Genomic DNA, 16,760 nt, shown 5'->3' with positions numbered 1-16,760 from the left:
TTTCCTGATTTAATTGTGTGAGTCTTTACAATTTGGGGTTATATATTAAACTGGAAAGAATGCACAAGGCACCTGCAAACCCACGCAGTTACCAGGATGACTCATGTGCACTCCGTGACTCTTTTCTCTTTTTGCAAACACTGCAGGACACTTACTCCTGAGGGCAGGCGGATCAACACTGCCAGAAGGATGGGCTGTGGATAACTGGAGTTTTGCAATTCAGCTGATTCTTGCTATTCTGAGCCAGGATCTCACCACAGGTTTAGGACAAAAAAACCCCACCCAGAGTAGCTTGAGTGCAACGCTGTCAGCCTTAGAGAATTCGCTTTCTTGTCTTATTAACACCCAAGAACAGCTAATGCCCTCTGGGCCAGGGCGCCTCCGGCGGGGGCGAGCAGGGGCACCGGACTGCATGTACCACAATGCACCGCGCGGCTATGGTAGCCGAGAGGGCCGGCCACTGGGACCGTGGGGAGTACTGGGCAGTGTAGTTTACTTGCGGAGAGACGCTCGGCGTCTGAAGGCGGAGAGGGAAGCGCAACGGACTACAACTCCCATAGGGCCGTGCGTCGCCACCTCTGTGTTGAGGGGACGGGAGGGTGGTGTCCGCGGCACCCGGCTTGTGACAGCCCCGCTCGCCGCCGATCCTTGGGCCTGAGGCAGCCGCAGCACCGGGCAGACCATGGAGCTTGGGATAGCGGGGGTGCAGCGCCGTGCCTGAGGGCGGGCTGGGGCGGTAGCGCCATGGATGGCCGGTGCTATGGGTGCGCTTCCAAGTTCTCCGTCTTCAAGAAAGAGGCAAGTCCGGCTGCGGGGGTCAGGAACGGGCCGGTCCCGCGGGTGCCTCCCCCGCCGTGCGAGGCTCTGAGAAGGGAACCGGGAGCTGCTTCTCCCGGCGCCGAGACACGCTGCCCGGCCAGCATCCTGGCGTTGTTGTCCTTGCTTACTGAGCTCTCGTGGTGCCTAATTCCGATATGTCTTCAGATATGAGAAATTACTGACCAAAACTCTAAAAAGTCATTGAATGCCATCCCTCTAATCCAGGATTCTGTCATGGTCTCAGACAGTTCACACACACACTTCGCTATACTACGGGCTGAAGTGGTGACTCTGCTCCCAGCAGGAGTTATCCGCTGGTGCTCCAAGGTTCTTGAGTCTCCCTATCTTCAGCAGCAGGTGGTGAAACAGTTCTGTCACCAAAAAATCAGCATAACCCCAGTATTATTTCGTGTGTGCCTCGGCACGGGCACTGTGCCCGCAAGCGGCACCAGTGTGGTGGCCATGTGGTGAAGCCCTGTCCCGCCCCTCTCTCCTGTCTCTGCAGTGTGGCTGCAAGAGCTGCGGACGGTCCTTCTGCTCGGGCTGCCGGAGCTTCAGCGCTGTTGTTCCCCGCTGTGGCAACACTCAGCAGAAGGTGTGCAAGCAGTGCCATGAAAAATTAACTGGGTAAGACGGGAGTGTTTCTTCACCCAAAGACAGTTTGCTGCTTTTTTCCTTCAGTTTACATTCCATGTGGTGTTGCAGATTTCTGCAGGAGAGCTCTGCCTTCCATGCTGCCTGTACCCCAGAATTTCAAGACGGGACATCTCTGAACTTGCTGTTATATGAGCTGTGCAGTCCTAAAATAGGAATCAGGATTTGTTCCTGTTCTCTCTGGTTGACAAAGTAGTTTAAAAGCATCAGGTTTAAATCTTCATGGATGGACACTGAATTCCTGTGGACAGCTTAACTAGATGGGCTGAGGTTAAGCCACGCTGTGTTTTTGCCCAGAAATCTATACCACTTTTAACAGTTCTGGCAGTCTTCTCAGATGTGAATAGTTGAGTAGCCTGACAATAAGATGTTCAAAGTGTTATTAATTCTGTGGGCAAACAGTGACATAAATCCCCCTTGTTGAGTGATCTCTGCCATGTGTGGCCTGAAGACATAAAGTTTTGTAGCCTAAAATCTATAAAATTTTTGCTTTTAAAAGAAAACTTCAAAAATTATTTGCAAACATAGCCAGTAGACTTCCTGTTGAAAACAAAACATATAATTCAGTAGCAGCAGGATTATACACTTGAACAAGCAACACAAGAACACAGGTGTACACCAGAATTTCTCTGTAAACCAATTCTTCTGTGTTCTCCTTTTTCTCTTGCATTTCTCTTGTTCCTTTTCCTAACTTTTGCCCTATAGCATGGAATTTTCACCAGCAAGGGGAGGATTTTCTGGCTCTGCAGGTGTCTAAAGGAGAAGAGCCTCATTAGTGAAGGTCTTCATCTTCACAGGCTGCTGAAAACAGTGAAGGACAGTATTTAGTCTTTTCAGTTTTGAAATTATCTGATTTCCCTTCACAACTTCAAAGCCATTGAGAAAACAGGGCCACCTGTCTTGACGTTTCCTCTGGCTGTTTTTTTTTTCTCATAATTTTAGTATCACTAGAGAGCTACAGCAGAAAAACAATCTTCCCTGGCTGGATAGCAGGTAGATTATAGAATCATAGAATGGTATGGGTTGGAAGGGACCTTAAAAATCATCTATTTCCAGCCCCTGTGCTGTGAGCAGGGACACCTTCCTCTAGACCAGGTTGCTAAGAGCTCCATCCCGCCTGAGCTTGAACATTTCCAGGGATGGGGCATCCACAGCTTCTCTGGGCAACCTGTTCCAGTGTTTCACCACTCTCCAAGTGAAGAATTTTTTTCTAGTATCTAATCTAAACCTGTGCTCTTTCAGTTTAAAACTATTCCTCCTTGTCCCGCCACTACATCCTCTTCTAAAAAAGTCCTTCTCCATCTTTCCTGGAAGTTTCTGGGAAGACCCCAGAGCTGAATGCAGCGCTGCTGGTGTGGTCCCACGAGAGAGGAAGAGATGGATAGAATCCCCTTCCTTGCCCTGCTGGCCATGCTGCTTTGGATACAGCCCAGGACACAGCTGGCTTTCTGGGCTGTGAGCACACATTGCTGAGCCATGTCCAGCCTCCTATTCACCAGCACTCCCAGCTCCTTCTCAGCAGGGCTGCTCTTGATCTATTCATCCCCCAACTTGGGTTGTTAGTGGGGGCTGCCCTGACCCAAGTGCAGCATCTTGCACTTTGTCTTGTTTCACCTCATGAGATTCCCAAGGGCCCACTTCTTGAGCTTGTCCAGGTCCCTCTGGATGGCATCCTGTCCTGCAGGTAACACACATAGGCTGCAGTTCTGTAAGCTGCATATGTTGTTGTTCTTCATGCAAATAGCTTTCAGAATTGAAGCCTTAGAACTTTGGAAAGTGTTCCAACATGTTGCATTCAGTCATTACTATATGGGCCTTAGCTGTGATTTCTAAGAACAAATAAAATATGCTGACTAACTTACATAAGTGTCTACTTCAGTCCCTCAGCCTGAACACAGCAAAGTAGATGAGTTAGATGTGTTTTGGTGTGTAGTGTTCAAGTGTTTTGTAAGATGTTATATAATAACTTTTGTAACGCTTTGTTTTACTTGTATGTTATATAATTCTGTGTTTGTTGTATGCCCAGCTCCTTCCAGAGAGTCCTGCTGCATGGAAGCTAATTACACTGGGAGTCTTACCTAAGTGCTCCCTACCTGCCCTCTGAACTAGGAGGTGCAGGCTGTGGGAGGCAAGGGTATTTCAGCCCCACCTCCTTGGATCACTGGTGACCGTATTAAGTCACATTCTGTCCAGATGTAAAACAACTGGACCGAAGGACAGAGATAAAGACTCCCTCTGTCCTGGGCAGCTATATTGTCTTAATCTCTTGCATAAGCTGATTCCTCTCAGTATTAGTGAGGTTAAGAAAGGGGCTGTACCAAGAGGTCAAGAAACACCTACTGATTCCTCTTGAGATAAGAGACTAGATGATTGTCAGTATTGTCAAGTATTGTCAGTATCTTCAGTTCAGAGAAATAATTTTTGTCTTTCAGAGAAGGATCTCAAAGCAGTTCAGCAAAATGGTCACCACCAGAAAACTACAAAAAGTGAGTTGCACTTGCCAAACAGTTCTTTCTACTGCAGATGAGTCTTTTAGGGCCTCCTCTTCCCCTATGGATACCAGCAAAAGTGGGGCTTGTGGTGTGGGTGTTTGCTTGTTCAGAGTTAGATTAAGGATGGACTTTTTGTTTTGCTGTTTAGGCTGTTAGTTTGTTTGTAGGGGTGGGAGACATGCTCTTTTGAATAGACTCCTGAACAGCCACCTGCCTGCAATTATCTGTGGCTGATCAGAGTTGGCTTGGAAACAGGAACCTGGTGGTGAAATGTTCCGTGTGTCTTGGGAAGTGCTGCCAGATGTGTTCTTCTTGTGAGCCAAGGTTTTCCTTACTCTTAGGAGTATTTTATTGTGCTGATATTGGAGTGTTTTCATTTCTGTTCTGCACTGGCATATTTCAGATAGCCTATTGGGTTCACAGAGGTTTTCTTATCTCCAGGTTAAAATCCCTGATCTCATTGACATGTGTTTTTTTCCATCCATGTCACAGGCGTGTAGCAGCTTTTGAGGCTAAACAAAACCAGCTGAAAGATCAACAGAAGACAGCTGCAAAACCCCCAGGTCGAGCAGGCTGCAGATACCAGGGGCTCTCAAAAGAAGATAGAGCTATTGCAGAGAGACTGGAGAGGCTCAGGGAGGAAAGGAAACCAAGTGAGTTTTAGAGAACACCATAAACACCTTGGGTGGGAACACCACTATTTGGGAAACAAGGAACCTGGAGGGGGAGGAAAGCTGAGCTTTAAGTGGCTGTGATATTCAGGGGATGGAGGCTTAAAATAGAGCATTCAAGGTCTGTTGCCACTATGGCCAACTTCTACAATGATTTTAGATCAATGTCCCAGTTTCATTTTGCTTCTTGGGGTTTCTCTTGAAACTACTCAGTTTTGGAACAGTGTCTTACCTGTAAAATCACTTCCTCATTTTCCATTTTTTGGGGAAAAACCTGTGTCAGACCCACTTGGAGTAGAATGAAATTAAAGTCTTTGGCTAAACTATTTTGAAGAAGGTTTCCAGTGAGTCACTATCTTGGGCAACAGCAGTTCCAGTTTCTGTGTTGTCTCACAGAGAAGGAAAAGGATTTTCATCCCAGTCCACAGCTGTCAGGTTCTGGGACTGCTTTGAGGTGCTTGCATGAAAATAAACTATTTTAAATGTTGTGCATGGTCTCTAAAAGGAAAAGAACACTCTCCAGAGTGGTTACCTGGTTATCATAGAATCATCGAGTCCAACCATTAACCCAGCACTGCTAAGTCCACCACTAAACCATATCCCAAAGTGCCAGATCTACACATCTTTTGAGTACCTCCAAGGATGGTAACTCAGCCACTTCCCTGGGCAGCCTTTTCCAGGGCTTGACAACCCTTTCTGTGAAGCAGTTTTTTCCTAATATTCAATCTAAACTTCCCCCGAAATAACTTACAGCCATTGCCTCTCATCCGTTATGTGGCAGGGGAGAGTTTCAGTCTGATAAGGCTGGGATTGCATTAGGAGATGTGGGACCAATGGACTGAACTGGCTAAATTATACTCATTTCTCTGCCTGTCCCTAGAATCTCAAGTCAGCTGATTTTCAGATGACATCACCCTAATGCTTGTGTTATGGCTAGGAGGTAAACTGTGAAGGCAAGGACTTGGAAGAAAGGGGTAGCAGTTGGCATCAGGGTAGTCTCTGAGTCACTGCAGTATGACCCTTCATTCACGTCAGGGCTGGGCGAGGTTTTTGCTCAGGTGTTCAGAGTCTGATTGAGAAAGAAATGCAATTTTAAGGAAAAACACATGTAGCTTTTCATTTTCAATAACAGAATAATCTCCTCCCTTGGGTGATTGTGAATTGCAGAGTCCATCCCTACTCAGGCTGAGATCGAAGCTAGGCTGGCAGCCCTGAAGGAGGATGGCCGAGGACCTGTTCCATCCACACAGGAAATGGAGGACCGGTTGGCTGTCCTGCAGGGTAGAGATCCTCCTTCCCAAGCTCCCAGACCTGTAAGCTCCCTCAGCTCTTTGGTCAGCAATTTATTCTGAGCTGACACACTAACTGGTGTCACAGCATGCTAACCATTCTTCCTCCTTGAGCTTTTTTGTGTCCAGGTAGCTTTCTTCAGAAATCCTGATTGTGTCATTGCTCCAGAAGCAAATCACCAGCCTTTACTCGTTCAAAGCTTCAGTTTGAATGCAGCATGCTCCTTTATGCCAGATGTAGTTTGTGTGTATATTTTTAACAATAGATGCTACTGCTCCCATCTAGGGTGATCTTGCTTGCCAAAATTCTCTTTTGATTGAGTATGCGACTTTCCTCTCATTTGCCTTTTCCCACACTCATCTGGTTTCTTAGGTGCACCAAGCCCCGGATACCCGAAGTCTGGTCCAGCAGACAGATGACCTATTAACTCAACTGTCCGAGGAGGTTGCCATTGATGAGCATTACAGACCAAGAGTTCAGCCTCAAGGTATCTGTTTTGGCTTCTAAAGACAAATCTGTGTATGTCTAATAGTATATGTGCTATACTGAGAAGGAAGTTTGTGCCTCTCTGTGTAACTTAACAGCTGAGCTGAGTGTCCAGTTTGTCCATATCTTCCTCTTATAATCCCTTGCACTGACCAAGAGCAGCCATCTGGCTCCATGCTGGGTCTTGGTGTCTTTGCTTGGAGATAGTTCCTTCTTGTCAGGGATGTATTATTCAGATTCTCAGATTCTCAGGGTTGTATTATTACTGTTTCTCTAAAGTGACTCCTCCCTGAGCTGTTGCTACTCCTAATGCACCTGTGCACTGTTACGAAACATCAGAATCCAGCATACCATTATCTTCCTGGCTGCATTGCCTTCTCTGTAATCTCACTGTAAACCACAGATTAGCTCATTTTCTTCTCTTCATGTATGGTAAAGATCCTACTGGCATGCCTTTTCCTTTTGTTATCCTGTTTTATGGAGAGCAGCAAGCTGCTCTCATAGCACTATTTGTCATGTTTTCTGTGCCCAAGGAACATGGCTGCTGAGTCACCAGTGTGTTCTGTGTGTCTGTCTGCAGCTGCTAGTAGCCAGAGTTTGAATGATCTCAATCGGGCAAGTGAAGATTGTGTTTGCCCTGCAAATCTGGACCCAAAACAGCTAGAGGAAGAGAAGAATAAACTGCTGGCAGAAGCTGCTGCTGAGCTGCAGGAAGAGAACACTAGGCAGGAAAAGATCCTAGAGGTCGCCAAGAGACTGGCAGCACTCAAAGGCGAGGACCCAGAGAAAGGTGGGTAGCAGATGAGAATACAGTGCCAGGAGAGGAATCAAGTTGCTGTGACAGAGTAAATTCTTTATTAGTGTTTATCCATTTCATTCTTCTGTTCTGCAAGAACCAGAGTGAGATTTGGTTCAGTCTGCAAAGTTGTACAGGTTGGTTTGTCATGAAATCATTATGAAAGATCTAAGTTGAGGGTAGAAACTGGGACTGTCAGATCAGACTGCTTTGTTTTGCACCCTTCCTTGGGATAATTCTAGCATGCTCTGGTGAGGTTAACAAAACTTCTAAAAGCAAAACTGCTTTTGGTGGGGATCTTTTCCAACTCTCTTCCAAGTACTAAAAATAAACAGTAACGTCCTTTATGAGGAACCTGCAACTTAAAAGGTCAGAGCCAGAATGCCACAGCCAGCTCACACCACAAAGAATTGTCTCTGGTACATTAGTGCGCACAAGGCTTGAGGCAGGTGTGAGTTACAGTCTCACATTTCTTACTCCTACAGTTACACTGGAAACCTATAAGCTCCCTGACAGTGATGAGGAAGTGGCTGAGGAGGAGGCCATTCGCCGAGTGCTGAAACAGGTCAGAAGTGGCAGCTGTGGCCTTGTTTTTCTTCCTCTTGATTATGCCTTGTGTGCGTGTTACCTGGTGAGCGTACAAAGGTTGTGTTTCTGTTCCTGAGAAGAGTTTCCTTCCTTACTTTCCTAGTGCTTTTCCAACACTAGCTCCCACGGGCCATTCAACTATTTGACAGGCAATTGAAAACAATACTTCTAGTCTGTCACACTGTCTTTCTCATTCGTGCTTAGTGTCTCCTGTGGTCTGCATGTGTCTCTTGTATAACCACACTTTGCTGGTACTTCCTCTCTTCTTGTTCTGTTTTCCTCCAGCCAGTTAGAACATGGATGATGAGATATGTGCTATGTAGCTCAGCTTGTGCCTACATTTCTCCTCAAAATGTCTCTGAATTGTCTTGCAGGCCGACCTGAGCTTGTCTGATATGTCACATGTGTGTGATTAGCATGATGCTGAGGGCCTGCTAGCTGCTCTGCAAAGCAGTGTGTGTGAGCTTCAGGCCCCTGCTGCTGCAGACTGTCCACAATGGACACAGTGTTGTGAGTGCAGAGCGAGCTTACATCTGTCTGGGTAACACCAGCTGCATTCAGACTTGTCATCTCCTGTTACTGCACGAGAGCCACGAGCACAGGAGGTTTAGGGCCTAGAATGAGGCTCGCAGCTGTGTTTGAAACAAGAGGCTTCTTGCTTTGTGTTGTTACCAGCTCACAGAGGAAGCAGCCCTGGATGAAGCAAGTGGATTCAACATTCCCCCAGATCAGACCACCCAACCAGGACCCTCACAGCAGAATCTGTATAAGCAAGCAAAGCAAAAGGTCAGTGAGCGGGTCAGGATCTCTTGAACTGATGTCGGGAATGTTCCAGGGTGTCAGGAGAGTACAGTTCTGCAGCAGAAGTTTTTTGTATCCTAGGCTTGATGCAGGGAAAAAAATATTAAATAACCAGTTTCTCCAGAGCTAACAAGCCAAGCAGCTTCTGCAAGGCTGACCAGCTCTGATCTCAGCTGTGAATCATCCTTGTACTTAAAAGAGGACTTGTTCCCTGGAATACAATTCCTTTCAGGCTGGCTTTGTTAAATATTACAGAGTTGTGTAAACCAAGAGAAGGTGGGAAACACCTCACAATATGGATATTAGAGAATTATATATATATAAGATGAACAAGGCCATGGTCTAGTACTATACAATCTGAACAAGAGTAAATGGGAGGTTTACCAGTGCTTTTAGCATGTGCAGAATAGAACCTCTAGATAGTATCCTACTCTTCATGTTTTCATGTAATGTCAGAGGAGGGAATTAGTAGCAGGATACCCTATGCTCAGAGCGGATTCTGGCCTACTGTGGAAATATATACATAATCTCTAATGTATATTACAAGAATTAAATGCCCCTGTGACTCACAAGCACCTGTCAGGCCTGCTCCCAGTAGAAGAAATTATATAATTGTAAACATTATCAAAAACATCCATCTCAAGTATGACACCTTGCATTTCTGGGATTACTGATGCAAAAGATAGTGTTAGGAAAAGATTGTGTCAGGAAGCTGTCTTTGCCAGTGTTCAGGCACAATGCCTCAGTGTGTTTTCAGCTCCACAAGAGCTCTCTAAGGGAGAAGGAGGCCACAATTGGCTGTATGGATATATTTAGATTATGATTTCAGAAGATCTTCTTGTCCCAGCCTCAGGTATGAATGAATAGTAGGGGCCTTTTGGCAAAGCACTTCCTTTGTTCCACAGTTTCTTCCTACAACAGGGAGAAAACAATGCCCCCACCTCCACATTCCTTTCCCTTCCCATATAGCCCCTTTCAGCAAAACTGTTTGATCTCTTGCTTTTGCAGCAGGAATTGTCACATGGTATTGTTGTGGTGCCTGCCAGAATATCTGAGCTTTATGCCCTTAGCACGCACACACAATGTGGGTGTAGATCACTGTAGACAATAAACAAGGCTGAATACCTGTTTACATTCCAAGCAACATAGATTTAAACCCAAATTCTAGAAAGTACTCTTGGGTTTTTATTTGACAAGTAGATGCATGTGGAGCCTGTCCCTGCACTCTGGGCAAGTTCATCTCACAGACTGAGGATCAACAGAGAGGAAACTGTGGACTATGGGACAGGTCACTGTGGCCATCATGTGTTACAGTTAAGGTCCTTTATTGCAAGTGCTGGGCTTTGAACTCTCTGTCTCTTGTTTTCTATGTGAATTAGAGCCACACTCCAGCCACCACAGCTCTTGCAAGGGCAGAGGATAGTGATGAGGATGAGTTACCCTGGTGCTGCATCTGCAACGAAGATGCCACTTTGCGCTGCCATGGCTGTGACGGGGACCTCTACTGTCAGCGCTGTTTTTGGTGAGTCTTGCAATTCCTCTGGGTCTGAGAGGTGGTCAGAGGTAAGCTTGTCTCCCTTTGTGTGTTTTTGTCATTAGGCAGAAAAACAGGCAGTAGGAGGCAAGATTTGAGGAATCCAGATTTGAGCTGAATGCTCGTTGTTAGAAAAATACATTGTGAGATCAGTAGTTGTCTCAGGCTTCCGGGACTAAACTGGTCCTAGGCAGAAATGCTTCAGTGCATGTTTGGGCACATTGTCTGAGTGTTCTCTGGAGCAGCTGATAATGCTGCATTACGTGGGATGGGATAAATGAGACCATTGTTCAGTGACTCCTATGGCTTGTTAATGCCATTGATGGATGACCTAGGCTGGATTCCCTTAAAGGGGGAGATCAGATAGTATGAATTCCTGAGGGTTTTCTTAGGTTGAGACTTTGCAATCCTAAACCATATTAAAAAATTCTCTGTTGAAATATGTATGTGTGAGCCTTTTTTCACCAGTCAGGCTGGTGAAAGACTTGCAGCAGCTGTAATCTTTGTTCTTAAACACGCATAGCTTGCTTTTTGACAAAATTTTCATGTCTCAGATTTGGAGGGTTAATTCATTTGAATACCAAGTTTTCCTGACAGGTTGTATGACTTCTTTTTTTTCATGCCTCAGAAGTATTGGGTAGTTGGCTGGGTTCTCAGATTAGTGCTGGATGACATTAAGACAGCAGGTTGCTAAAAATGCGGTTGGGATAATAAGAGATGCTTTTTGTGCATATTTTCTCATTTCCTGCAAATGTATTTGTAGGGAAATGCAAATGCAGTGGGGAAATCCATACGAAAATGTTCAGAAAACATATGACTGGCAGTGTTAGATTGTTAAAAACAAAGCATATGAACAAAAGTATCTGACAACAAACATCAGTAAAAGCAGATTTAACAGTCTGGCAGGTGAGTATATCATCCACACACTGCAGATGCAGGCTTGTATCTTACTCAACATTGCCTGCTCCTGAGCATGCTTAAGACAGCTGCCAATACACTGCATTATTTTCAGTTATTTTCCAGGGTTTTCTGGAGGAGACTTTCATTTTGTCTGTTGTCACAGTTGCTAATGTCCCTGGAATCACAGACACAGTGCTGAAAATGAGCCATAAGTTACATGAATCTCTTCAAGAGGAAAAGAAACAGAAGGACCTGTTGTCATTTTCAAATCCAGCTGACAAGGATGAGCAGACCTTCCCATAAAGCACCTCAGAAATTTCTGTTGCAAGCAAATATGTTAAGTAGTTAGTCCACATGGCTGCCAGTCAGGTCCTCACAGCCAGCCCTTGGGATAAGTTTCTGGTTAAAGGGTGCTGGGAGATATCTTGTGCAGTGGCTAAGGGTGAGTTCCTGGCCTGGATATTTACTTCTGACTGCACTTTGTATTTGCTTCTTAGGGAAGGCCATGAGGAGTTTGACCTGAAGGACCACCACACCTCACGCTATCATCTTCCTTGCAAACAGAAGTGACCACACTTATGGGCAGAAGAGGAGCTGGAGAATGGGAAAACAGAGGAGCCAGCCAGATGGGAAGAATCTAAGTGGATTTGCAGCCAAAACGGGTGATGTTTTGGACAGTTAAAGGATGTGCTGTAACTTGAGAGAGGCTTGGAGGGAATTTGACTTGGTCTTCACAAATACACCTGAGAAGTGCAGGGTTTGCTGTGCATGCTTGGGGATAAATGAGGACTTGATATGAGGAGGTGGATACAAGTCCATAAATACAGATAGTAAAACAATGTGGGTAGCAGGAAAGATGCGTATTTAAAGCAGTACTGACCGGCTGATAAATAACTTCCTGCTTTTACTAACAGCTTATACACTGGTTCAACAGGCAGCAAAACACTTTGCACTGAGAAAAATGTTTGCATTGTGATCACGTGTGTGATGGGAACTTGCAAAGCATAATAAAAATTATTTACAGAGGCCTGTGGTTAAAGTCTCTCCTGAAAGTGCCTGATAGCCCTTAACAAAGTGTTGGTTTCTCATAATGGTATGTTAGTCCTAGTGTCAAGCAGCTTAGGGAAAGAAATGAAGAATAGTGAAGTCATCAAAAATGTTTTTGTGGCATGTCTGGAAAAGATGCAGGGCAGTGTTGCTCACTGACATGAAAGGAAGGATCCTTTGAAAAGGTAATCTGCTACTGATAGTGTTGTGGCCTGCAGTGGCTGTGCCAAGGTCATATCATCTGTAAGAGCATCATGTTAGTCTGAAAGAGTTGTGTATAAGCCTGAAAGCTTTGTTTATTATTTGGTCCCCTTGTAGGATAAAAATGTTACCTGTATGATGCTCTTCATCTGGTTGGGAGAGAAGCTCAGTTGCATATGTCCATATTTCTCCTGGGAGACAATCCAGATGCAAGTGCACTTGCCAGTGCCCAGAACACCCAGAACTGCTTTAAATATCCAAGTAAATTGGCTGTAAACATGCTCTGTTATTCCATCAGGATGAGCTCTTTCCAAATAATGTGACTTGTGAGAGAGCTCTCTAAGGCTGACAAATTCCGATTGCAACAAAATAAAGGATTTGCCTTTGACAGGGAATTTCCAATGAATCTTGCCTGTCTGGTTTGACACTGCCACTCCCAGCTGTCTGCCTTGACCTGGAGGAGGTCAGTGCCCCCGAGGTGAAGTGATGAAACAGTGTTTACCTGCACCTCTGGTCAGAGGAGAGCAAATGAATTTAACCACTGTTGAAGGTGGGTTTCTGCTAATGTGTTGCTCTGGATCAGACTCTTCAACAAAAACCTGATTCAAACAATGTAGACTAGAAATACTTTAGGTTAACACTAAAAATGGCAAGCATATCCAGCAGTGCCATCAAAACCTTTTCTTAGGAAGGGGTGGCAAAACCTGACTTCTGTGGAGGATCTTTCTCCTGGCAGCCCTTGCTTCACCAGTGCCTGTCTCCTTGGGACAGGTAGATGGGAAAACTACTTGAGTTATTCTGATGCAAGAGCTCACAATTAACCCTGTGACACACAAAATTTAAGTAAGTTATTTAAGTAAGCCCTGAGGAACTTGCAGTCTTAAAAATCAAAACAAAATGCTGTCTTTTATTTATGTTATCATAGGAGTGACACTTCTTCATTGCTATTTGACATGGATAATTAGTCAGATAGTAAGACAGCCCTGTTCTATCTGAGGTTAAAGCCTTCATGTTTTACATACAGAGGGGAAGGTGCAACTTTCTGTTCTTATTTCCCTCCTCAATTGATCCACTGCTTTGGGCTTCAGCCTGTGTCTTCCCCAATAAGTTAATAGTAATTTTGTTTCTTGATTTACAGCTGCTGGTTTTTTCAATATCTTAATATGAGCTGGTAGGACACTTGCAACATTTTGAATGCTTCATCAGCCACAACAAAACTTTGAGCTCCCTTGCACTTAGGCAGCCTCTGTCTTGTAAGCCCTGCCCTGCTCATGTCCATAGTAATGGAGCAGGTTGCAGCCGGAAGCAGTTTATTTAGATTCCCAAATTGGTTTCTGTGGGGCCATCCCAAGAAATGCACCCAACCCATTAACTGAAATAGAACTTAGTCACACATGGAAGACTCTCTTCAAGTCGTACAGACACAAGCTGCTGCTTTCCCTGCACCACTAATGGACGTTTTTGTGGCTGCTGCACTTTCTGCATGTAATGGGGCATTTTAGTAGTAGCCCAATCACTTTCCCCTGAAAAGCCATTCACACTCCATGTAGGAGGGGCAGAGGGATATCCAGAAGGGCTGTCTGCAGGAAGCACACCTAGCTGAATCTGTGTTGTGAAAGAGGAATGCTGCATATCCTTTAAGTGGGCAGTGCACTGTTAGCTGTGTTATTCTCTATCCTTGTCTTTGAAAAGGTGGTGGTAAACAAAGATACTGGTAATCAGTCAATTCCTGACAGGCCAGATCAACTTCAGTCAGCTATTCAAGGACAGAAGACAGCTTGGCATCTTCCAGAAAGAGATTCAACTTGTTTGCTCTTGTCTTTGTTGCAAGTCATGAGGGATTTTCTTTTCCCCTCAAAATGTTTTATATGCGAATTATCAAATGTAGGCTCCACTCTAACAAGAATTCAAATTAGAAAAGCTCATGAACTTTCATACATTGGGTTATCTTGGTATAATCAAGAGGGCAAAGTTCATTTCAAGCAACATTCTTAGATAGTACCTACATACTTAAGCTAGTGGTGGTGCTGAGAAACAGCAAAGCTAACTGGAAGATGTTTGTAACAAAAATTTTTCAAACATTGATTTTAATCTATCCTTGTGGTCTGGTGTGAGAACAGCCAAAATGTAAATCAAACCAAGTGTGATTTACTACTGTTTAAGAATGAAACAAAAAAGAAGTTACTCTGATTGAATTACATTGCTTTTTCTTTTGCACCAGTGAGCTGAGAACCATCTACCACTGGCCACATGTTGCCTTGCTCCCCTGATCTCAGAGTGCTCAGTTGAAGTGCTCTCAAGTACCATTATGTATCAGAACCAACTGCACATGATAGGGTCTGCAGCTTACTCTTTTCCTGCTATTTGCAGTATAAGCATCAAATCAACTTCGGTCAAGCAGAGTTTTCAGAACCTGCTTTGTCTTTGATTCTAACAATGTCTAACGTAAAGCACAGACAAAAATTCTTTTTGCATCATTCCATATTGAAGAAATACAGAACAGTTCCTAGGGGGAAGAAACTATTTCTCTTGGGCCAGAGGAGCGGCATGTCATGTCTTTGTGCTGTTGCAGCTCAGCAGAATTAAACAAAGCCTGTTAGTGGGGTATGTAAGTAATCTGAACTCCTATACTGCTGTCCTGTAGCTAGTTGCATCTCTAGTTTAGGACACTCTCCTCATGTCCCATCCACCTAGCTCTTCTACCTGATCTTCTGTTTGAATATACTCTTTTTTTACCAGTGCTCCGAGCTTTTTGTCAATATGCTGCTCTCCTTTCTCTAGGGGTATGTTATATAAGTCTTAGTAGACTCATCTAAGTGTCATCTATAAGCCAGATCTGCAAGTCTGGATTTAAGTTTTTGTTGTTATTTTACTGATTAAGTTGAGATTTCATGAGTAGGCGTGTCCCACTAGCCACTTATTAAGGCAAAATTGGCGTGTTCCCAGGGCTACCAAAAACATATACTGGACCTGATAAAGAAAGACCATTTCTCCAGCCTAGTGGGTGAGGCTTAGAACATCTTGGAACAAGACATGAGGTCCATGGCTTGCCAACTTGCAGTCAGATACAAGAAAAGCATGTGAAAGGAAGCAGGCCCTTACATCACAGTTGTTACTGCAGCTCAGATTTTGTATTCTTGGAGGACACAACCTACAGTTTGTTCACTGACAGCTGGAAAATAGGAGGGAAGAACAAGATAATAGTCATAACTCTGCTACTGATAAAGATGGAAAGACTAATGCATTTAAGATATTACTGGTCCAGCCCAAGAATCCTTTGTTTGTCTTTGTTAGCTAACCTGCATGCCGCTCTGGTTCCACAGTTGGTCCCTTCTGCCTGGCTCTCCAAACAGACAAAAGATTACTCAAAAGCAGGCCTTGAATGTTCTGCTCTGTTCTGCATCCAGGAGCTCCTCTGGATGTGACTCAGACTCATTTCTTGTGTTTGCGTGGCAGGAATCAACGTAGGGACAGAGCATAATGTGAGAGCTCTCTGCCTAAGCAATCAGCCTCCATTTGCTGTCTTATTTCCTAGTCACATGTGTCAAGTTACTGACTTGCTGAGAGGCTGGATGTAGTTTCCTCTGTGTTTTTCCAGGCAAATACTAGTTGTAGCCAGAAGAGTTTGTGCAGCGAGGTACTGTGTCCTACTTCAGTGCTCATTTGTGAGACCTACCTGTATGCAAAAACTCACTCCAAGATGCTCCCTGAAGGGAGCAGGTATTTTTTACTTCAGTTTTTCTTTAGAATCTAAAGAGAGAGCAAAATCAAGCAGTGCATGGCTGGTTTTCTCTGTTTTAATATAAAATAAGTCTTTTTCCAACATCTTTTTGAACTAGGAGAAAAATCATTCCCAGACCTTGTTCCTTTAGAAAAGGCTTGTACGTTTTAAGTCTTAAATTCCACAAAATGGGAAAAAAAATAGCCATTAGCTGTAGCAGCTGTTTCACAAACTACCCCTGTGGGGTGCACCCAAACTACCATATATTTTCTGTCCAACCTTCATAAATAGCAGAGGCTTAGTAAGAGCTACAAAGTATGTGCAATGCTGTAGAGTCAGATACAGCAGTAACAGGCAGGAGATCACAGTTGGGTTTAAGCCAGACTGAAATGAGGTGCAGATTAGCAGTGGCTGATTTTCCATGTTGATGAATGAGTGATAACCAATGCCTTGTTTTCCTTGCAGTGGACGAAAAAAAGAAGTCTTGATGAGCTCCTGAGAATTGTATTCAGTGCTCCTTGGCCAGCATGGAAATTCCTAGAAGAATCTAAAGGAGGGACATCTTGTCCTGTTCCTCAGGTTAACACACTCTTTAAGAATCAGGAAAATGTACAATCTAACTCCCTGCTGTGTGTGTAGATCTGGAAGGAGTGGAGACTTCAAACCACGGGTACAAAGTTCATAAACTTGGTGAAGTTTCTCAATAATAATAAGTCCTAAACATACTCAGAAGTTCTGTTGCTGATCCTGGTTTTTGTCA

General features: G+C 44.4%; 1 protein-coding gene across 3 annotated transcripts; it reads left to right on the top strand.

Annotated features, from left to right (window-relative positions):
* The first annotated feature begins 650 nt into the window (after window positions 1-650).
* Window positions 651-16,736, top strand: ZFYVE19 (zinc finger FYVE-type containing 19). Of its 3 annotated transcripts, none has more exons than XR_014616281.1 (12): window positions 651-798; window positions 1,325-1,446; window positions 3,906-3,959; window positions 4,458-4,618; window positions 5,804-5,949; window positions 6,299-6,413; window positions 6,993-7,202; window positions 7,694-7,773; window positions 8,472-8,582; window positions 9,977-10,119; window positions 11,529-11,693; window positions 16,466-16,736. XR_014616281.1 is itself a non-coding variant. In XM_084208625.1 (11 exons), exons 1-11 carry the CDS (start codon window positions 745-747, stop codon window positions 11,599-11,601), a joined length of 1,269 nt encoding a protein of 422 aa, XP_084064751.1. In that variant the 5' UTR covers window positions 651-744; the 3' UTR covers window positions 11,602-13,149. The 3 variants fall into 3 exon arrangements, 1 of the variants encoding a protein (XP_084064751.1); XR_014616282.1 differs by having other exon boundaries at window positions 11,529-12,829; XM_084208625.1 differs by lacking the exon at window positions 16,466-16,736 and having other exon boundaries at window positions 11,529-13,149.
* The last annotated feature ends 24 nt before the right edge of the window (window positions 16,737-16,760 follow it).

This window comes from Fringilla coelebs (assembly GCF_963513975.1).
Source record: "Fringilla coelebs genome assembly, chromosome: 6".
Lineage (NCBI taxonomy): Eukaryota > Metazoa > Chordata > Aves > Passeriformes > Fringillidae > Fringilla > Fringilla coelebs.
This window is presented reverse-complemented; position numbering and strand designations above follow the sequence as displayed.

What these genes read in the sequence shown, in the direction of transcription:
- ZFYVE19 (XM_084208625.1), top strand. Translation starts at nt 745, where the DNA reads ATGGATGGCCGGTGCTATGGGTGCGCTTCCAAGTTCTCCGTCTTCAAG. An exon ending in TCTCCGTCTTCAAGAAAGAG is followed by an intron (nt 799 to 1,324) that starts GCAAGTCCGGCT and finishes CTGTCTCTGCAG; the next exon opens with TGTGGCTGCAAGAGCTGCGG. An exon ending in CAGGGAGGAAAGGAAACCAA is followed by an intron (nt 4,619 to 5,803) that starts GTGAGTTTTAGA and finishes TGTGAATTGCAG; the next exon opens with AGTCCATCCCTACTCAGGCT.